This window comes from Poecilia formosa, unplaced genomic scaffold (assembly GCF_000485575.1).
Source record: "Poecilia formosa unplaced genomic scaffold, Poecilia_formosa-5.1.2 Scaffold93, whole genome shotgun sequence".
Lineage (NCBI taxonomy): Eukaryota > Metazoa > Chordata > Actinopteri > Cyprinodontiformes > Poeciliidae > Poecilia > Poecilia formosa.
The window spans coordinates 2,109,393-2,131,553 of NW_006800032.1; the positions used below are offsets into that span (position 1 = coordinate 2,109,393).

At 39.0% G+C, this 22,161-nt stretch overlaps 2 protein-coding genes and 2 non-coding genes across 4 annotated transcripts; all 4 read right to left on the minus strand.

Annotated features, from left to right (window-relative positions):
• Positions 1–1,179: 1,179 nt before the first annotated feature.
• Positions 1,180–12,476, minus strand: LOC103142128 (beta-galactosidase-1-like protein 2). The gene is made up of 20 exons (XM_007558017.2): positions 12,256–12,476; positions 10,268–10,383; positions 9,381–9,578; positions 9,229–9,297; positions 8,733–8,828; positions 7,974–8,082; positions 7,798–7,890; positions 7,199–7,280; positions 7,067–7,131; positions 6,894–6,978; positions 5,795–5,932; positions 5,544–5,624; positions 4,677–4,789; positions 4,448–4,594; positions 2,930–3,001; positions 2,757–2,835; positions 2,565–2,652; positions 2,367–2,478; positions 2,061–2,177; positions 1,180–1,382 (listed from the first exon to the last, which is right to left on the minus strand). The coding sequence occupies exons 2-20, from the start codon at positions 10,357–10,359 to the stop codon at positions 1,296–1,298; spliced, it is 1,923 nt and encodes a 640-aa protein (XP_007558079.1). The 5' UTR covers positions 10,360–10,383; positions 12,256–12,476; the 3' UTR covers positions 1,180–1,295.
• A 3,872-nt stretch (positions 12,477–16,348) lies between these two features.
• Positions 16,349–21,136, minus strand: b3gat1b (beta-1,3-glucuronyltransferase 1 (glucuronosyltransferase P) b). Its single transcript, XM_007558024.2, has 5 exons — positions 21,088–21,136; positions 20,437–20,993; positions 19,999–20,295; positions 19,272–19,377; positions 16,349–17,471 (listed from the first exon to the last, which is right to left on the minus strand). Exons 1-4 carry the CDS (start codon positions 21,134–21,136, stop codon positions 19,291–19,293), a joined length of 990 nt encoding a protein of 329 aa, XP_007558086.2. The 3' UTR covers positions 16,349–17,471; positions 19,272–19,290.
• A 668-nt stretch (positions 21,137–21,804) lies between these two features.
• trnar-ucg (transfer RNA arginine (anticodon UCG)) lies at positions 21,805–21,877 on the minus strand. The gene has a single exon. It is a non-coding gene; the product is annotated as a tRNA-Arg (tRNA).
• A 104-nt stretch (positions 21,878–21,981) lies between these two features.
• On the minus strand, positions 21,982–22,054 carry trnar-ucg (transfer RNA arginine (anticodon UCG)). Its single transcript has one exon. It is a non-coding gene; the product is annotated as a tRNA-Arg (tRNA).
• Between the last annotated feature and the right edge of the window lie 107 nt (positions 22,055–22,161).

Consider the following 22,161-nt stretch of genomic DNA (forward strand, 5'->3'; position numbering starts at 1 on the left):
AGTCACATTTACTTGCATTCAGTGGAAACTTTACCTGTGTTGAGGTAGATGAGGCGTTTTCAGTGTCTTTACTTTAACTTTGAAGCCTCTTCTGCTGAACAGGTCACGTGTGAAGTGTTTGCGCAGTTCACAGTGTGACCTGCAGGGGGCACCATTGCATTTCACGTGGACACAACTGTTTTAGTGATGTCTGGGTTTCAGGAACAAGCAACTTATTCTGTCCCATAAAACAAGGTTTTGTTTTACACATGTGTTTGTATTCATTTAATTCTGCTACCTTTTCACTCATGAAGCACAAACTTAATACGGTGGCTTGAAAAAGTATTCATACACCTTGAACTATTCCATATTTTGTCTGTTTTTGTGTCCCTGAGCCAGACACTTCACTCACCTTGCCTGATCATAGTGGTCGATGGCGCCAGTGTGTGGCAGCCTCACTTCTGTCAGGCTACCCCAGAGCATCTTTGGCTACAGTCCTGTAGCTTGCCACCTGCAGTGTGAATGTGCGTGTGCATCTTTGTCCAGAAAAGCGCTATATAAGTGTGAAGTAATTTCATAGTTACCAGTAGCCAAAAGAACATAGTATAGATGCCTGTGCATAAGCAGTATAATATTAAATAGTCCAGCCACGACAACATTAAAAACCTATGCTTTAAGGCTAACTTAATTTAGGGAAAAATGCAATTAAGACATTTTACGGCCTTAATTTTAGAACTTAATACTTTTTAAGCATGTGGTTTTAGCAATACTCCTGTTTTTTATTTCAATGGGTTCCATAGATCAGAGAACTTAAGCCTTTTTAAGGATGTTCAAGCAGACACCCTGCATATTGGTAGGTTTGTGTTTTTAGCAATACTCCTGTTAACTTTTTTTTATTTCCATGGGTCCCACAGATCGGAGAGTCTGTCTTAAACTTCACACTCTCTCCCTGATCTGTGTGCTGCGTTCCTTTGTGTTCATTATGGTGTTTGCTATCCGATGTTCGCTAAAAAACTTTGAGAACATCTCAGAATAGCTGAATTTATACTGATATTACACATAAATTTACTCATTAGGTCTATTCATGGAAATTCAAGGGTTGAATAAAAATGTACTTTTCAAATTTGTAGGTTAAAAACTGGAAAGCTGTGCTTAACGTGTACTATAAAATACTTAAAATTTATGATTGTACAACATAACTGTAGACCGTAAACAGACCGTTTATTCAAATACAATCACAGTAAAAAACATTTTGTAAAAACAGGAAAATAAACATGTTATACATCAAGATGAGGATCATTTTCACACCCAGATGTTCACTCGATTTCTGTTTCCATGCCCAGATCAGGTGAATCCTCAAACTGGACACTGGAGTCTCCCTCCTTCTCCTCAAATACAATGATCTAATTAATTAAACAAAGGGAAGAATTACACATATAAACATCTGCTCTGATTTATGTTTGATGATTCTATGTCCAAAACAAACAAATTCACACAAGGACTGATAGAATAATGATTAACTAGAGTAGGGCACTGCTGGAGAACCCCTGGAAATGACAGTGTAAAGAGGGACTTTACATAAAATCAAGAAAATCAGGGACAATCCTCTTCATGTGACTGGCATATATAACATAAAATATAAAAACAGAGTGTCTTGAGTCAGAGGCTTCTTCAAATTCGTTGTAATGCAGACTGCTACAGGAGATATTTCCTGCCCACAGCCATCAACCTCTGCAACAACTCTATAAAGAATCTTGAACAACATTTAATTTCCCTTTGGGATCAATAAGGTATGTTTGAATTGAATTGAATAACCAGCGTATAGTGAATTGTTGGGCTGTTTAGGCATATTGAATATTACTTAAGGGTATATAGTAATTATAGATTAATCAATAACTAAAATAGTCATAAGTTGCAGTCCTAAACATTATACTGTTACACTCACAAAAGAAGGAATAGCTGCTGTAACTTTATTACACCTAACTATAACATCAACCTTTTCAAAGCATGTTTTAAAATAAATGACATCGCTTTTTACAACCTGATTGATTGAATAAAGGACTGTCTGTGAGCAGCTTTACCTGGTTCATTCCACTGTGGAGAAAAGGCCCAGGGAGGTAGAGGGACTGCTGTGGACCCAGTGACCAATAGCGACCGAGATTCAGACTGTTTATGAACACAACACCTTTTCCCCAGCCCTAAAACATTTGCATTAGCAAACAGAACAACACAGACAAATCAGTGAGCATAAGTTGGCTTTGCAGCATCATTCACACAAACAAAACACTAAAGAAACCTCTGCTATTCTGCTTTCAGTTTTTCAATCAGTTTTTCAGTGTTAAAACACAAACAAACAAAAGAAAAAACTAAAGTCTTATTTCACTTACTGGCAGCTTTACAAACGTGTCACTCGGATAGCTGTACACAAACACCCTTCCCATGAAAAATCCAGGAAAGCTGGGGCTTTCTGGGAGATTTTGCCAAGGTGCCTGATTAAGACTGAAAAAGATTCCTTCAAACACATTTTTAAACCAGGTGGAAGTTGAATGCAGGTTGTTCAATAAAGTTTAATATTTCACACAAACCTTTCAATAAAGTTGAGTTTCATATCCAGGCTGTATATTGTAAAACCCCGCAAGGGGATGCCGTTGAATAAAATGTCCCCCACCAGACCTGAGAGAGCAAAAATGAAAAGTGACTCATCAGCTAACCTCTGACAATGGGAGTAATTTCATCGCATGTAAAGCAAAGAATCTGCAGCCATTGCTGCTGGTCACCTTTACGTTGTTTGTCAAGGTCTTTTCCTTGGTGAGCTCGTCCACAGTTTTCAACCAGGAAGCTCAAAGTCCGCTCTTCCTGTGGGGATGAAACACTTCAATGTATACACCCAATCAGACACAACTTTGGGTTCCATCGCAGCCAATAAAAAAGGGACCTTTATTGTTCATACCTTACCATCAGGAACAGCCAGCTCAAGGATCTGGCGCTTCAAAAGACCAATATATTTTCTGTCTACAAACACCTGCAGGACAAAATGGGATTTTTCAATTTACTTATGAAATACCCATGTTCTGGTTCCCTACAAGAAAAGTGGTTCTGTGCCACAGTTTATGTGGCATTCATGCAATGTATAAAACTTCAAAAGTTTACTCAAACCAAAACGACGAAGGAACTACCCAGCGAGAGCCTGGTAAAAACAGCCACTTGTTCTACGCTTTGCTTCATCTAGAGGATCTGAACCCTCAGCTATTGTGAAAAGATTGCTTGCTGGAGGCGTGGACTCTCTTGACGTTTGAAATGATCGGGTCTGATTTTACCCAACTGCTAACGTTTGGCCGTGACATATGTAATGCGCTAGCTCGATCGCAAAGGAAGCCACTGCAGGATCTTTAAACAATCCTGTGGGGAGTAGGGCCACTGGATTTTATCTTTCCAGGGACAAAATGTCTCATACATTCCTCTGGCTCAGACTTTAATGACCCAATATTTGGAAGAGTGCCCAACACGGACTGAATGGCTTCGTTCATTTCCTCTGCTGTCATTGCCAAACTACAACCATGTAGAGGAAGACTACAACTTGAAAACAGCACACAACATTGATGCCATCATTCGTAACTCCCCTTTTTGTTTGCTGATTGGCCTGGTTGAAATTCAGTAGAAGAAATTGAGCTCAATGGGTGGAAATCCCTGACAGAGCACTGAAGGGAGATGATAATTGAGCAAAATTGTGTAGACGGAGCAAAGGAAGCTGTAGCAGGAAGTGTAAGCTACCTTCAGGGGAGCAGGGTTACACAACGGCCTAGCTAACCCAGAGCACTAACTGAAGTAACACTCAACATATTGTAAAACAAATAAATAAAACCAAAAATATATATTCAGCAAACAACAACCAGTGACATGGAAAGCTAGCTGATTTTGTCAAGCTAAATTCCAGACATCAATGCTTGCCAAGTGTCACTCCTTAATTTATGAGTTTAGAGAACAACCAACCTACTTCAGTAAAGATCTGATGTTTCTATGCCACTGGGTCTAAAATGCTTTTTTCTGTTAGAAAACACAAATCAGTTGGTGACTCTGACTGGAGAAAAAACTTGCAGATGTTTTATTAATGGCAGTGTTCTTTGGCAGAGCTGTGAGGAAACTCACTCCCTTGGATAAGAACGAATAAATCTCATCAGAACGTCTCACGATTAGCATCGCGCAGTCCTCGTGGCGACTCATATTAACTTTGTACCAATCTTCTGCTCTCTGTCCTTGTGTGTTGTTCTTGAAGGGGATTTTTTCTTTGCAGTTCTTGTCACACCACCATTGCCCAAAAGTCTTCGACTCACCATGCATGCAGATGCGCTGCCATTTTTCACCCAGCCGTTTTTCAGTGCATGAACCATAATTCTACTAAGAAGTAAAAAGTAACGCAACCTCAACAGAGTCTTTACTCACAGCTTTGTGGGCAGTAACAATGACTCACCATGGCGCGATCCCGAACATTGTCACCTGACTGTAGCATCCCTCCTCTAGTGATGGTGGTCTCATACAGAGTGTAGCCATATGACTGGCCGTTGCCATTGTTTGCAGGTAGGTTCTCCATGTTTACTGGCTTGGATGACGTGAAAGGCTGCAGAGGAGTTATAAAACAATAATCTGACTGGGAAACTAACTTCTACTCCGTTAGACTTATCACTGTATGTAAAACTCACACCCTCAGCGAAGCTTAAAGCATCCCATAATGACAGATGCTGGAACATGATGGCAGTTTCGTAGGAATCACTGTGACGCAACTTCGGTATGTCTGGGAGGTTGTGTCCTTTTGCTGCACAAACATGAAAAACAAATCAGACAACAATGTCTTTCAGTAACAGCACCTTGTAAAAGCTATCATAACTCTTCAATATTTTGTCACATTAGAACCACAAACCCCAATGTATTTCTTTGGGATTTTATGTGACAGACCAACACTATCTGGTCCATAATAGTGAAGTGGAAGGAAAAGGATGAAGGCTTTTCAAAAATATTCTACAATGCGAAATTTTAAAATGTGACTCTGTTGTTCTGATAACTCTGAATAAAATCCAGTGAAACCAGCTGCCTGTAAAGGTTGCCAAATTAGTAAACAGAGTCTTCTGTGTGTAATTAAATATCTTTATAAATGCAAATGTTCTGAAATGGTTGTTTCTTCACCAAATGGCATTTTCTTAGTCTGTATACCCCAGATAACAATTAATCAATTACTAAATTAGTTGATAATTATTTCAATAATCTATTAATCACGATTAATCTGAATAATTGTTTCAGCCCAACTCTAGATGCTGTGAGCTATTAGAGACATAGCCTACAAGGTTTGCCACTAGAATAGTAAAAGATGGTTTATATTTATCATTTTCACACGCTTATTATTTTCCTTTCATTTCACAATTATTCTACACTTTATGCTATTATATTACATAAAATACCAATAAAATGTACTGAGGTTGTAGTTGTTCTCTGACAAAATATAAACAAGTTCAAGGAGTGTGAATAATTTTGCATGCCACAATACCTGTACTTCATGCTGAAGGTTAACTTACGGTTGAATTGAGAAAATAAATCCCTTAGAAGGTGGTACTTTGCAGTGTATCCCCCTGCTTCAGATAACGGAGCGTCATAATCTGAAACGCATCAGAAAATACAGTCAGTGTTCTCTACCGCCATCTGCTGGCTAATACAACAGAAACACTATGCTCCATACTTTAGACAGCAGAGCTTCATCATTCCAACCATATCTGTGCACATTTACATGAACAACACGGCTGTTTTGTTTATGCCAGAGCTCACTCACCGTAGCTGGAGATCAAAGCTCTGTAGGAAGGATCAGAATCTGCTCCGTTCATGAAGCCAAAACTGGATCCTCCATGGAACATGTACAGATTGACAGACATGCCTCTTCTCAGAATATTCCTCACTGTGGACACCATGTCTGGAACAAAATTATATTTTCACAAACTCATCAGAACTAGCAATAGTAGCATAAAGATCAACCTTTCATTAGTTACCTTTGCGGTATGAAGCATTTTTACATATTTAAAACTCTTTAAGGAAGGTTTTAAATAATGACATAACAGCAGGTGCTAAAGTAGTATGACTCCTTGTTTTAACATCTGCCTTCTCACTTTGACAAATCCAGTTCAGTCCAAAAGTATTCATACCTCTGTCAGATTTGGATTTAAATTAACCAGGTTGTGTTCCTGATACTCACCAAACACTCATTCATTCAAGAAAACATCACTTTTGATTTTATTACCCGTTATTAAAAAGGCATGCTGAGTAGTTTCTACTCATCACAGCAATCAGTGAGAAGCGTCACAGTAATCAAATCCTTCTTATAATTCCTGAGTAGGTTTTTATTTTTCTTGTTTCGCCGGTGTTTTGGTGATTTATCTTTTGATATGAGCTCCAAGTTTGAGGTCCGATAAGGAAGATTGAAGGCCTTCTTCACATCTACCTTGTCGTTGTTTCCCTCATAAATTCTTTAACAGATTCAAGTCAGGACTTTGCCTATCTAAGACATTAATACTACTTAAAGTAAGAAGTAACATGTCGGAAAAAATAAAGTATTATTATAAATCTAAAATGGTACAGTGCTGGTTGTATGAATATCTTGTCACAGTGTCAAAGTACTCACACCCTTAGTGTGGATACTTTATAAAAACACATTCCTATAAATTAGTTAAAATTCAGGATTCAAGTGTTGCTGTAGTTTAGTGTAGAAGACTTTGGGTTTTAAGAATGAGATTCCAGAGAATAACAAAGATTTAAGACACGTAAAATCTAACACTGGACAATGCACGTACAAAACAAAACCGCTAAACAGCATAACATCAGCAGAGAGGATACAATTTAATGAAAAGGACGGTGCTGGCATAGTGGGCATGAATTACCTTCTGGAGCTAGCACATGGTGAAGGTCCCCCCATGTATCATACCAGCCAGTCCAGTATTCCATCACCAAGGAAGGCTTGTTGGGCTGAAAACCAGTACAAGAAGGATCTGAAGTGTCAGCTAACACATCCAATAAAAATCAGAGAGCTGGTGTGAAAATAAATATTAAAGACCTTGACAGAGCTCAGCTCCTGGACGATTCTCTGATTCAATTTCCGTAGCTTTATTGCCCGGAGAGCTTTGAGACAACAGATAACACGTTAAACTTTGTTTTTCTGTCTGTATACGTGTGCACACTGACGTACCTCCATCAACACCCCCCGACTTAAATGAGTTGATGTTATCTGATGTGAGAAAGACCTCACTGATTCCTCTGGACTGTAAAGCCTTTCAACATAAAAAGAGATAAAACACGTCAGAATGGTCTGTTGATGGCAAAATACCTGCCTGTATTTTGGGGAAATTGTCATGATACGCGTTTCTGTGTATTTATTTTTAAGGGTTTTCTGTGTTTAGTCTCTGTCCTGTGAGTCTCTGTTGTCTCTGCGTCTTCCCTGTTGATTGCGTCCCAGGTGTGTCTAGTTATCTGATTACCCTCCCTGTGTATTTAAACTTGTTGTCTTTGTCTCTTGTCGGGTCCTTGTCTATGATAGTTTGTCTGTCGGCATAGTTGAACTGTTAAGTCCTGTGTCGGCATTAGCTCGTCGCGTCAGTCTTTGTTTAATTCAGTTGCTGAGCCTCTGTGTTTCTGCTCTGCTGTGCTGCCTGAGATCTGGACTGCTTTTGAGCAACACTCTTCATTAAATTCATCATTTTCTTCTACAACCTGGGTCTCTGTGTCTCCTCACCACCACCAACCACTACACATGACAGAAATAGTCTTAATAAAAGATAATAACCTTACCTCTTTAATGAATAACATGTACCTTTGGTCCTTTGCAAAGGATCCATATTCATTTTCAATCTGCACCGCAATAATAGGACCCCCTTTGTTGAACTGGAATTCACAAACAAGTATTTTAGGCTATGGCAACAAAGTAGAGCTACATACAATACACTCATTTCCAATTTAAAACTGACCTGAAATGGAACCACTTTTGGTATAAGTTTGTCAAAATAGGTGTTGACAGCCTGAATGAAGCCAGGGTGCATGGTCCTTAGTCTCATATTCTCATCTCTGAGGAGCCAGCTGCATAAAAAAATTCCAACTGCTACTTATCTGCCTTCTCTTTCAGTATTTTATGAAGACAGTTTTACATAATATTGCACCATCACCTTCCTAATCTTCAGACACTTAAAGACAGCAATGAACTCTGTGACACGATCGTCTGAACTCTGAGACTTCCCGTGTGTACTACGCACCTCGCCATGTGTAGAGAGGCTCCAGTTAACGACAGCCTAACCTATTTTCTGATTACTTTTAGCTAAGAATTGTGTGCAATCTATGAACATTGATCTTTCATCCTCAAAAATGTAAACGTGACATCACATCAAAACTAACATATCCTATCCTGACTCAATCTAACCCATTTATCCCACTACACAAACACTACAGAACAGAGGCAAGTCAAAAGCAACACACACATTTTAAGGATTTATCAAATCACACAAACTGCTCCTCGTTTCGTCAAATTTAGACCCACTTACGGCACGTTTCCTTGAAACACAAACATGCATGACAAGATGGGAAACTGTGAACGCAACTTCAGATTTTATTACTGCTTCAAAAAGAAGAAAACAATTCGGTAAGTCTGACATACTGAAGCAAACTTTCAAAAAAACTGAGGATGTCTTTCTTCGTGGTCTTAGGAGGTCATATGTAAACAATGTGAGTGTTACCTTGGCAGTCCTCCCAGGTCCATGTCGGCAGAAATATAGGGACCAGGACATAAAATAACCCACAACCCCAGCTCAGCTGCCAGAGATATGTATGCTCTGCGAAGAAGAGAAAGACCATGCTAAAAAGATCTAAAAATCTGATACAAAGGGCTGTGAAAAGTGCCTGGCAACAACAGTAGCTAACAGTAGTGTCGTATCCCCTTGTGTGGATAATTGCTTTAATAAGTTGCTGCTGTTGTGGAGATTAGGCAGTTGTCAGGTGGGACTCCCTCTCCCCTTCCCTTTATTGCTTGAGCCCACAGGTTGCATGATGGTAGCAGAAGGCGAATATTTCTAACCAGGTTTCAAAACAGGTAATATTGTTAGGAAAGCTAAGGAAAGTGATGCAGGAATCTTGTTTTGGACCTCTCCAAATAGTTTAGCCAGCAACAACTATGGTCTCTAATTAATCCAACAGGTTCTACAGTTAAGACAAGCAAACCAACGTTCTCCTTACTCTAAATCCAACTGCGTGTGGAAGTTGAACACGTCCTTCTCCGGCTGGTGCAGACTCCATGGAACATATCTGTCAGGATGCGTTAATTACCATTCAGGTGATGGCAATGGGTTTGTGACATAAAACAAACACAGTGCAAGTTATCTCCCTACGTAGTTAGGGTGTTGATGCCACAGGCCACCATCTTCATCAGCCGGTCTCTCCAGTACGGCCTGGGCACACGGAAATAGTGAACGGATCCCCCGAGGATGCAGAAGGGCTTCTCCTCCAGGGTGAACTGGGACGAGTTGGTGTTCAGGCCCATCTTCTTGATCGTCTTCACGTCCATTTGTGGCACGCTTTGAAAGAATCTGCGCATAGTTCCAGTCACAATCAGGTTACGGGACATACGGGCTATTGTTCTTGAACTGACCACATGATGTGCTCTGCAGGAATTTGCAGATGCCTTGAGTAGGCAAAAAAGTATAAAACAAAGGAGCAGAAACACATTTTTGCGAAGTCAAAACACACTGTGACACACTCGTGGACAAATTTATTTAGCTCATCACAGGTTTGTTAAATAATTTCTTTACTAAATTCTTTGTGTAATAATATTAAACATATCAGTATCAGATAGATATTAAGCTACATTTTTTGGGGAAAATTACACAAATCTCCAAGTACTGGAGAGACAAAAATAGCTTAATCCTCCTGACTACCAGTAGTTCATTTTTGTCCTCTGTAGAGGACATTTCTAAACTTGAATATCTCCCACCCTCTGCATTCTCCTTAATTAATTCCTTTTGGTATCTGGAGAGGACATTTAGGGCTTTTCAATGATACCACATGTGAAGGGGTGGGACTTTTGTACGTATCTTTTTCTAATTCATAAAAATTGCGTTCATCAGTAATAACACATTTTATGGGAAGAGACAAAGTAAGTGCATAAAACCTTTTATTACCTTACAAAGAATGTGGGATTAAAAAAAAAAAAAAGGTGATTGGACAATATTTTTTCCAATCAGAATCAACTGACACATGAAAAACAGACAACACTTACCCCAGATACTTGTAGAGGATGAAGCAAACTACGCACAAGCAAATGAATGCTTGTATCCGTTTCTGTTTATTTCTTGTCCTCAGGACACCCATGGGTAGGCTGTTGGTTCCCCTGCTCTAAAACAGGAAGCAGTAGTACTGAGCTGACGGCAGCATCTGTGTGCAGATCAACTCACAGAGCTTGCCTGAAACACGCACCGCCTCGTGGGAGTGGCTCACAAGGCAAGGAGCTCACCTTAGTAACAAGGCTGGACTGCCCTGTGTTCATTAGTTACATGTTGCTTTACTGTACATAATCCCTAAGTACTATCTTCTCTGTATTTTTGATGTTTGGATTACATCTTTAAATGGGCAGAATTACGTATTTCCCAGGCACATGCTGCTGTTTTAAAGCACAATCTAGTAACTCTGTTGTCTTCAATTCTTATAAAAATGCTGTATTTGTCACACATGACTTAAGAGAAATTTGACTTTGCAATTTCAATTGGGCCTCTGTCTTTCTAAGAAGGCCCTGCTCTTTCCGACGCTCCGCCTTCCATCACAACCCTCCTCCATTCAGCCATTAACAAAGTTTTCGCCAGCGTTACACAGAGAAGTAGTTTGCATGATGAAAAACAAGTTTCATTTGCCTTTAAAGCAAACAAACAAAATGCAGTGTTTAATAATGAGTATTCCATTTGTATTCTGGGACCTCTGATAAAATAAACTGGAACATGAAGCTACCATACTAAACTGCTGAATGAGCCTCTGTGTAAACTGGGCCTATGCTTGGGTTAAGGCCTAGCTGACGCAGAGCAGCTCTTCGGTTAAACCATAAATTTTTTGTTGGTATCCAGCAGCTCATTTACACAATACTTGTGAACGCAGTGTCTCACACTGGCTCTTTTTGACACCAGGTCTCAGAGTGAAGCTGTTTCGTATCGCCCTCCACGTAGATGTGAAGTACTCTGTATAAGTTTCATGCCTACACAATATAATTGTCATGTTTATGCAATATACTTATCATGTTTATATACCATAAGCGGAGGTAGGTAGAGTACCCAAAAATTTTATTCAAATAAGAGTAGCACTACTTCAGCATATTTTGCTCAAGTTAAAGTAAAACGTAGCCATACAAGAACTTACTTAAGCAACAGTAACAAAGTATTTGGTAAAAGGTCTACTCAAGTACTGAGTAACTGATCAGATTATCACTCACTTAATATTTTAAAAATACATAATCAGACGGGTCAAAATATAAAGTTAAATGGAAATTTTGGTATTTTAAGGACTGAAATGACAATAATTCATATAAGTAACACAAAATTAAATCAGACAAAAGAAAATTTCCACATCTGTTCCCTTTGATTTAAAACGTATGAAACTTTAACAAAAAGTGCAGGTGTGTCTTTGTCTGGTGAATTTTTGGTTAAAACATGCTTGTTTTTCAGTCAGTGGGTAGAAAATCCAGAGATTTTACTCAAGTAAGAGTAGGTGACGTTTCATAATGAAATTACTCAAGTAAAAAGTACAGTGTAGCAAAAATACTCCTAATTTTTTTTTTCTGAAAAGGTACCGTAAATGTAATTGAGTAAATGCAACTAGTTACTACCTAACTCTGAACGTATCATGTTAGTACAATATATTATCGTGTCTGTATAACTCAAGTGTCACGGGTATACAATAAATAGCACATTTGTACAGCAATTATCCCCTTATAATGTGGTTATTATTCGAACATTTTCCTCCGTGATAGCAATACGCTTCCGTAGAAAACGACCGTAAAACTGCCTAGAAGCTAACGGTCGATATCATTTAAACTAACCCTGAACCGCACAGAGTCGCCATTGTCACGGCAATGGCTAATGGGGATACAAATAACGGTAATTGGATTTAGGCTAGCCGCCGTTTATAGTCAACAACATAGAATCGGCGCCAGTAAAATACTGTTATAAATTTACAAACATTTCTAATAATGGTACATATCTATTACTTGTGCACTTATCCTACCTGTTTTACACAAAAATTAGCTTCTTCGGTAACGGCTTTGCTGCGACGCTAGCTTATTCAGCTTAGGCTCCCACTGAGCTTCTCCTGCGTACAGTTTGGAAGTCAGTGTCTCTGTTATGCGCCACTACTGCCATCTTGTGGAGTAAATTAGTATTGCACCAGGAATAAATTTACAGGTAAATGTGAGTGCCACACAACATAAAAAAACAAAACACAAGTAGTAAAATAAACAAAATGAAAGAAAGGAGCTGGAGGGATGTGTCTTTTAATGGTCAAATTGTCTTTGTGTGTCACATCAGCAATAGTGGATCATGTCAAAAGGTACTGCCTCATTCCAAATAAGATCAATATTTCTGTATCCTCCATGTTTATGAAATAAACTAATGGCAAAAGGGGATTGTACAAAGTATGGGCAACGGAGATGTAAATAATTGTGGCAGAGGTGATTTGCTTCATGTGGACCCTATATATACAAAAAAAACAAACATTCAAATTAAAAATGTTTATTATGTACTAAAAAAAACGTAATATTCCAATCACACAATAGCTTACTTATGTTTTAAGTTGCTTTATTTGTTATTTCCCTCTAGGTCATGATATATGTGTTGTTTTTGGAGTAACTTTTTGAATTAAATCTACATTTAAGCCTAAAACATCTACATTTAGTTCTAAAGAGTTTGTGGAAAATATAATTTTGTTCCAGGCATGGTGTCCACATTGAGGAAAATCTTCAATGGGGATAGAACAATGCTTCATGAACGGAGCAGATTCTGGTCCTTCTTCAGAGCTATGTTGAGTGAGCCCTGGCATAAACAAAACATATATATATGTTTTGTTTATGCAAATGTGCACAGATGTGGCTGAAATGACGAAGTTCTGCTGTCTAAAATATGGAGCACAGAGTGTTTCTGTTGCATTAGCCAGCAGATGGCGGTAGAGAACAATTACATGCGTTTCATTTTATGACGCTCCGTTATCTGAAACTGGGGAATATTCTGTAAAGTACCATCTGAACCTCCAGTAAGAAGTACAGGTATTGTGGCATGCAAATTTATTCACACCCCCTGAATTTGTTTACATTTAGTCAGAGAATAACCACAACTTCAGTACATTTTATTGTATCCTATGTAATATAACAGCATAAAATGAAGAATAATTGTGAAATGAAAGGAACATAATAAGCGTGTGAAAATGATAAACAAACCTTGTAGGCTATGTCTCTAACAGATTTGGGCTGAAACAATTAATCAGATTAATTGTGATTAATCGATTGTTTGAAATTATCAACTAATTTAGTCATCAGTTAATCGTTAACTGGAGTATATAGACTCAACAAAGGTAAAACAAACATTCTCAGATAAATATACATTTTGCACTTTAAATAGGCTGCACAGTGGTGCAGTTGGTAGAGCTGTTTTCTTGCAGCAAGAAGGTTCTGGGTTCAATTCCCAGCCCTGGTCTTTCTGCATGTTCTCCCTGTGCATGCATGGGTGGCATGCATGCTTCCTCCCACAGTCCAAAAACATGACTGTTAGGTTAATTGGCCTCTCCAAATTGCTCCTAGGTGTGAGTGTGAGTGTGCATGGTTGTTTGTCTCTGTGTTGCCCTGTGACAGACTGGCGACCTGTCCAGGGTGACCATACTTCTTGCCCAGAACAATAGCACCAGATAGGCACCAGCAACCCTCCCAACCCCACTAAGGGACAAGGGTGTAAAGAAAATGGATGGATGCATTTTAAATAATAAAATATTTGTTTCTAAATGTTTTAGCCAAAACTCCTCAAGTGGGATACTTTTTTTAAATGAATTGAATTATGTGCTTATTTGTATATTTTTTAAAGAGTATCTAATATTGAATAAAAAGGCATAAATGAAAATTCTGTAGAATGTGCCACTTCTTTTTTTTATCTGATTAATCAGTAGATTACTAAATGAATCTTTAGTTGCAGCCCTAATCTGGAGACTGACATGATTCTGCATTTTGTTTGCTAAATACCTCAGGTACCATGAAGATGGACTGAAAGCTTCCATGAATATTGATTTTCAAGTTTTGTCTCAGTTGAACTTATAGTTTTGCACTTTTATCAGATCATTGTAACTCACAAAGATGCTTTGATCTGGTAGGATGGTTTTATTTGGGATCCTACCAAGAGCTCAACTCCCTCCGTGAACCTCAGAGTTTTGTGTGATGCTTATAGAGTTCAGGAAATAGTTTTAGACCTACCTCAGCTTCAAACATGTCCACACCTTCCCCCATGACTTCTGTCTTCTTTGGTCTTCATGGTGCTGTTTGTTATTTAACGTTCACTAACAAATGTCAAAGGCCTTCACAAAGCATCTGCATATATAATGAGATTTAATTAGACAGAGATGGACTCTGTTAAGGAATTTGGCAACCTTGAAAGGCAACTGGTTCCAATGGATTTTATTCAAGCTTATCAGAGCAACACATTTTAAAACTTTTTGTATTTGTAAAATATTTTTAAAAGCCTTCATCTTCTTCTTTCCACTTCACTGTTATGTAGAGCTTTGTGTTGGTCTGTCACATAAAATCCCAATGAAATATGTTGGGTTTTGTGTTTCTAATGTGACAAAATGTTCAAGGGCTACAATAACTTTTGGAAAGTGCTGTTACTGAAAGATGTTGTTGCCTGATTAGTTTATTCACGTTTGTGCAGCAAGAGGAGACAGCCTTCCAGACATGCCGACTTTGCATTACAAGGAGCCCTACGAACCTGCCATTATGTTCCAGCACCTGTCATTATGGGATGGCTTCAGCTTCACTGAGGGTGCGAGTTTTATTACAGTGATAGGTAAATGACTATAACTGGGTAGAAGTTAGCTTCCCAGTCATATTATTGAGTTACTTTTCCTTCGCAGCCTTTAAAATCTTTAAAGCCAATAAACATGGAGAACCTACCTGCAAACAATGCCAAAGGCCAGTCACATGGCTACACTCTGCATGAGACCTCCATCACAGGGTTGCTACAGTAAGGTGACAATGTTTGGGGTTGTGTCCTGGTATGTCTAACCATTACCACTAACCCAGTCCAGGGTCAAATAAGGATCAAATCAGACATGATTTGATTTAAAAAACACAGATCTGACCCAGCATTTCTGCTTATTAGAATCTGTTCATACTGCTTTGTGAAGTATATTGATTTGAATAAGCAAAAACTGAATCCAAATGATGGTGGCTTATTTTCCATTAGTTAGGAGCAATATAATGTGTTTGCAGCCACATGGAATCATATTATAGCACAATAAAGTTACTAAAGTCACATTTCTTTTACATCATATTTGATACATATCTATATACTGTATATATATATAGCATTTTTATAAGAACTCAACAGTTGTCTCATTGTGCTGTAAAATGACACTCTGTGCCTAGAAAATTTGTAATATTTCCCCTTTAATAAAATGACAGGTAATGATGTTTGAAATTTCGCTTTACAAAATCAGTGTTGAAATATTGAAATGTTGTGCTTTTCAAGCAACAAAACCCCCAAGCTGGCTGTTCCTGATGGTAAGGTATGAACAATAAAGGTCCCTTTTTTATTGGCTGCGATGGAACCCAAAGTTGTGTCTGATTGGGTGTAAACATTGAAGCGTTTCCTCCCCACAGGAAGAGCGGACCTTTGAGCTTCCTGGTTGAAAACTGTGGACGAGCTCACCAAGGAAAAGACCTTGACAAAAAACATAAAGGTGACCAGCAGCAATGCCTGCAGATTCTTTGCTTTACCTGCAATGAAATTACTCCCATTGTCAGAGGCTACTTGATGAGTCACTTTTCATTTTTGCTCTCTCAGGTCTGGTGGGGGGACATTTTATTCAACGGCATCCCATTGCAGGGTTTTACAATATCCAAATCTAGATATGGAACCTAGTTTTATTGTCAGATTTGTGTGCTTTATTGAACCCAACAACCTGCATTTAACTTACAGCTGTGCTTAAAATTTGTTTAAAGAAAGCCTTTTCTTTATCAGGCGCCTTGGAAAAGCCCCCAAGAAAAACCCAGGTTTAGGTTGACAGATTGGCTTTTTGCTGCATGAGTGAAACGACAAGAGAATTAAATAAATACAAACACGTCTGTAAACCAAAAAACTAGCTTTATGGGACAGAAGTAAATGGCTTTCTCACGTTACCCAGACATCACTAAAACATCATACATTTATGTCCATGTGAACTGCAATGGTGCCACCTACAGGGCACGCTGAGAACTGCGCAAACTCTTCAAAGCCAGAACCAGACAGTGTTGACATGCGAAAGGGGTTGTGCCGCAGGTTGGTGGTGTATGAAATCACAACTTGCAAGCCATGCTGGGAAGAATCAAAACATTTAATAAGAGTTTTCACTTCTGCTACTTGGAGTCATGGCTCTATATTCCACAGTTTTCCCACATGTTCATAATAAATAATCAGCAAACAGAATTTACAAAGAAATTGTCGTTTAAATTAGCAAATAGCGAACCTGCAAAGTGCAGAGATTGTTAACGAAACAGAATCATCTCTTTAATAGGAGAACAGCTCAGCAGTCCTTGCAGCACATCAGGAAGTGCTGATAATACACGAATGTGAAAGGTTGTTTGTGTTTGGCGATAATAAATCGGTGCACGTGCGTGTGGATGTGTGTGTGTGTCAGCTGGTTAAGTGAATGTGTGCTGAGCAGAAATACAACTCCCAATTAGTGAGGGGTTTAGGGTGCTATCTAAATAGGCTAGTGTTGTACAGTAGTACTACAGGGTGGGAGCTGGGGGGAGCTCAGCGCTATCTGCCAGTCAATGCTGTGTTACTTCAAACAAGGACTTTTTTCATGTGCAGCCCTGTGCCCGACAGCCCACTGACCTCAGAACAAAAGAGCCCTATTAAGTGCTGATTGGATGCTTGGCTGGTGGCGTCTGTGCTGAGAGGCTTCTTTATTGCACGCTGGTTCATCTCTTTCTGGAGTTTAAGTCCGGTAACCTCCTTTGTTTCAGCTCCTACTGTGCCGGTTCCATTTGGCAACTCCTTCCTCTGTCGACTCAGTTCCGCCCAGCAGAACAGGCCACAAAGTTCCTGTGCAGTTGTGCTTTGATATGTTGAGTTCAGTACATGCACATGGCTCGGTGCCTCCATTTATGCAGCAGAGCTTAAGTGCAGCTATGGTTATGTTTTTGGCCACCGGAGCTCTGAGGGTGGTTTGAGCCCAGACAGATCCCAGCGAAGCTTCCTTTCCTGAAACAACAGGTATACACCTAATTAAGACCGAGGAAAAGAAACAAGGACAGGAGGTAAAGATACAGTGGGAGAGCATTGGGGGTCTACCTATGTCATCTACGCAAATGTTCTGTCTCTGTATCAGTAAACGTTATTTACGATTTCATTATTATCTTGATTTTTCTGTTAACGGTTGATTTAATTAATCCAACATTATGATGTCAATCTTCAAATAACATCTTGAGGTCTATTTGCTTTTTTGCCAATTTTTACCCTTCCTCTTTACTCACATTACATTTTGCCCTCCTCCGTCTTCAGTTTTATACCTGTAAACAACCATACTGCAACCTTTTACTCAACCACTGCTGGTCAGTGTATGTCTCTTGTTAAGCATGCAGATAAGCAGATAAGTAATCAAAATGTTTACATTTAACCTATTTTTATTTAACTGTATTTTATTTTAAAAATATATCTCATGGTACACTTTCCATTGTTTCTGGTTCATTTCCTTATTTGGACCAGTTCATCATAATGAAATATAACAGATTAATACCTCTGATCAAACTAAGCAGATCTGGGAAGCCCCTTCCAGATGTCATTTAGTGAAATTATACAACCATATTTCCCTACTCCTTCATAAGATTACAGAAACTTTAAATCACTGGTTATCATTGGTTTTGGTGCCCTAAAGCAGGGGGTATGAAATTGTCTGCAAAGTAAGAACAAAAAGTCCCAAAGCAGATAAATATTGTCCCCACAGTTTGCTCAAAATGTCACATAGTTGGTAGAAAACATCCTTGGTGATTGCACAAAATAAGAAGAAGATGAAGTGATCAGTACCCCTTACAAACACCAACATCTGCTGTCATTATCCAATAGTTATTGTTTGAATAAAACACATTTTTGGATATTTGTTTCTTTAAAGAGAGATGGTGACACTGTGGGCTGCTGACCTGAGACCAGATCTATGATAAGCCATTTCAGAAGAAATGGCTTATCATGCTATTCAAAAAGCCTGATAAAAAAACGTCTGTAATATATCCTCAACAAACATGCTACAGTCAACACTGACAGACTCATACTCAGCTGCCATGGGACTAAATTTGAACCACCCATGGAAATATTTAGCATCCCCTTGGGTGAAAATAGATACATATTTTACATTCTAGCCTCTTGCGTATGTGATTCCAGTAAATATCTGACAGCAGGAGGTCGCTGGGAGGTACTTTGTTTGCTCAAGCGTGATAATCTGTCTGTTTCATTGGATTAAACTGGGATCAAAGCCCCAGTAAACAGAAATAAAATCAAATACACATTTTAATGAAAACAAAATCTAATTAAATATGCAAAGATGGAGCATTTTTTTCAACTGCTTTTCTCCATAATTCATAAATATACTTGATATGGAAAAGTTTAAGTAAAACAGAAGGGATAAAATAACAACATGTGAATCCCAAATGAGAGCAAACAGCATGCCATCCGAATCCAGATCTTCTGGATTAAAAAAACAAAAACAAAAAAAACAGAAACCAACATTTTAAAAAAAATGCGGCCATCCAAATTTTTACATCAAAGTGTAAAAATAATTTTACCATGAAGGAATACAAGTTAAAGTGCTTGTTATTGATGAATCATCTCTATGTTCTCAGAAATGAGGTCATTAATAGTATTTTCTTCTCTCAAGTCTTTATAGAACAGAGATGTTGATGATTACATCCATGTCCTGTAAGAACTACTCTCTTCCCCCTCAGGCCGTTTCGCAAAACTAATCACAGTGCAAATTTGCATTAATTTATCTTTCTAAAGCTCAGCTATTACCTGTGTCGGATGAAGAATGTCATATCTCTACTTTAGAGTCAGTAAATCCTTTCTTGCCCTCATTTACTAGTACAGGCTTCTCCGTCCGTGTGTGCCACACTAATACCTGTGGGTAAGAAGACAGGCATGGATGAGCAGAAAGTCAGTCGAAATGATGAAATACTAAGAACACAGGCCCTTGAGGACTGCAGTTTGAGACCACTGGTTTAGAGGAAGTGCATTAAATATCCAGAAGTGGCATCGGGTTAATGATTCAGTCAAATCTGACTTCTGAATCACCCAGTTTCACATTTTGAAACTTTACCATATTTTATTGATATTTTGTGATGGACAATCACAAAGTAATGCATTACACTGATGTAGAACTACATTACGGAGGATTCTCAATCTTTGTCTTGTATGCAAATAAAAATCTGAAGAGTAGGGTACATTTGTATTCCTGCTCTCCCCCATCCTGTCCTTTCCTTCTTCTCACTGTTGTCATCACTTTGAAGAACCTGCAGTTTCTTGGGGAGTATCCACCTTTGCACATCTCGACACTGAAAATGTTCTTTGAAAAACAGCTCATATTCAGTGAGGTAAGATAATGAATATGTGTGAAGAGTAGCTTTGTCAGTCAAAAGAAGTCCCAGTAAACTACACTGTAGTTTGTAGTTGCAATGTTGCCAAATTTGTAAAAGTTCAAGTTGTAGAAATATATTAAGGTTATTGAGAGAACTTCTCTTACCTCAGTGCAGTTTGAGGCTTTAGGCTCTAACTCACTCAGAGTGACCAGTTCCTTCAGTAAGCTGCTCTCCTGATATCCTCCCTTCACTCCTCGAAGCTTGAAATAAGCCTGAGGTTTGGACAGAATGAGGCCCAAGTTTACTGCAAACCCAGCCATGTCTATAGCGAAAGGCCGGTGTGGGTCAAATACTGTTTTCCAGCCATACACCTTGCCTAGGGCATTTATTTTGGGTGACTCGTATCGTAGGCCACCCACAAATGCCACAGGCCACACAGATACCTTTTTAGTCGACCTCATCTGTTAGATGAAAGCACAGACATACAAATTACTCATTGGAGTTGACAGAAATGCTCCTGTTTCGCTTCAAGGACGAAGATGTTAATGGATGACAAGGGAGCAAAAAGAGAAGACTTTTACTTTTAAAACATATCCCCTCACCTCTTCAAACAGCTGTAGACTGTATGTGTTGTCATCGTCTGCAAAGTAAACAACTCCAGGCTGGGTGTAGTTTAAGGGGAAGGTTTCTCGTAGCCACCGCAGGGCCAGGTTCCTCTGCAAGGTGCCCCGCGGTACTCTGGGGTTCCTCCCGTCTCCTCTAGATTTATAAGTCAATGGTGTCAAAATGTTGAGGTGGGTGTAGTTAAGACCCTTTTCCTGAAGGAAATGGCTAACCAGAGTGGTCCTCCTCTGGGAGTCTTCCACGACAATCCAGTGCAAATTAGACACATGGAGAAGAGTGTTGGCCAGGCGGGTCAGTTCAGCTTTCTGCACCGGGCGGCTGTAAGTGGGAGTGATGATGTGGAGAGTAGGAAGACTTTGGGACCAAGGCGGAGGCCGGCTGTAAATGTACTCAGTGCGCACCACATGCACAATGTCACGGCTCTGCAGTGAGGAGGATTCCTTTAAGGCCCGAGAGTCTGAGCGGCCACCAATTGTGTCAGCTACAGAGGAAAAAAAGAAAATAAACTGTAATTTCTGACACCAGAGTTTATTTACTCAACAATGAGAATACTTACAGTAAACATGAGTAAGATTTACATGTAATTTATTTAGTGTTCATTACTTGGTTAATGCAACAGAAAGTCCTACTTGCTGAACAGCACTGAAATATGGACAGAATTACATATAGATACCCCATCTATTACTGGGGTTAGTATTTTAAAAGCAACCATGAAGTGAGTCTAACCCTCAATCTTCTGATCCAAACTCAGACACCTTGTCCATTAGGCCACATGGTTGTGGTGATTGGAATGGCCAAGTCCTGAGCAGTTTTATAAACATTTAAGCCATACTGTGACCAACTCAAGAATCCTTTGAGGTACTGCCAGTAGCTTAAACATGGAGGTGTGGATATTTTTAAGATTCCTTACATTTTAAATTCCTTGTATTCCAAATATTTAAGAGACTGTGGCAAAGTCAGGGATACATGGAGAGGTACTGGCACCAACTTAAGCATGGAGGTGTGGATATTTATTTGATACAAGTCAGAAAAGAGATTTGCGAGTTGGCTAGTCTTTCATGAACACTGGAAGAGACAGGGAATTGATGAAACCTCACATGAATTTGTTGAGTTTCTTTTTCTTGGTTATTGCAATGGCAACTGTTATTGCCATTGCAATACAGTTGCACCAGAATTATTTACTCAACAATGAGAATATTTATCGTAAACATGAGTAAGATTTACATGTAATTTATTTAGTGTTTATAACTTGGTTAATGCAACAGAAACTCCTACTTGCCAAACAGCACTGAAATATGAACAGGATTACACTGTGACAAAGTCAGGAATCATTGGTCTATTAAAAGCAACCTTGAAGGGACTTGAACCCTCAATCTTCTGATCCGAAGTCAGATGCCTTGTCCATTAGGCCACATGGTCCTGATTTCTAAACAAATGTGGTGATTGGAATGTTCAAATTCTGAGCAGTATTGCAAACATATGACATAGAATGCTACAGTCAGGAATCCTTGATCTCTTAAAAGCAACCACGAAGGGACTCGAACCCTCAATCTTCTGATCCGAAGTCAGACGCCTTGTCCATTAGGCCACATGGTCCTGTTTTCTAAACAAATGTGGTGATTGGAATGTTCAAGTACAGAGCAGTAATCCAAACATTTAAGACGGTGACAAAGTCTAGAATCCTTGGTCCATCAAAAGCAACC

Bases quoted from the DNA above. Each gene is read 5' to 3' on its own strand.
- LOC103142128 (XM_007558017.2), bottom strand. From the start codon at position 10,359: ATGGGTGTCCTGAGGACAAGAAATAAACAGAAACGGATACAAGCATTC. The intron at 9,298-9,380 runs GTAGGGAGATAA...GCATCCTGACAG, and splicing joins GGCATCAACACCCTAACTAC to ATATGTTCCATGGAGTCTGC. The intron at 3,002-4,447 runs GTGAGTCATTGT...TTTGTCCTGCAG, and splicing joins ATGTTCGGGATCGCGCCATG to GTGTTTGTAGACAGAAAATA.
- b3gat1b (XM_007558024.2), bottom strand. From the start codon at position 21,136: ATGGGGTATCTATATGTAATTCTGTCCATATTTCAGTGCTGTTCAGCA. The intron at 20,296-20,436 runs GTGAGGGGATAT...TTCATCTAACAG, and splicing joins GTCTACAGCTGTTTGAAGAG to ATGAGGTCGACTAAAAAGGT. The intron at 19,378-19,998 runs GTAAGAGAAGTT...TCTTACCCACAG, and splicing joins AAGCCTCAAACTGCACTGAG to GTATTAGTGTGGCACACACG.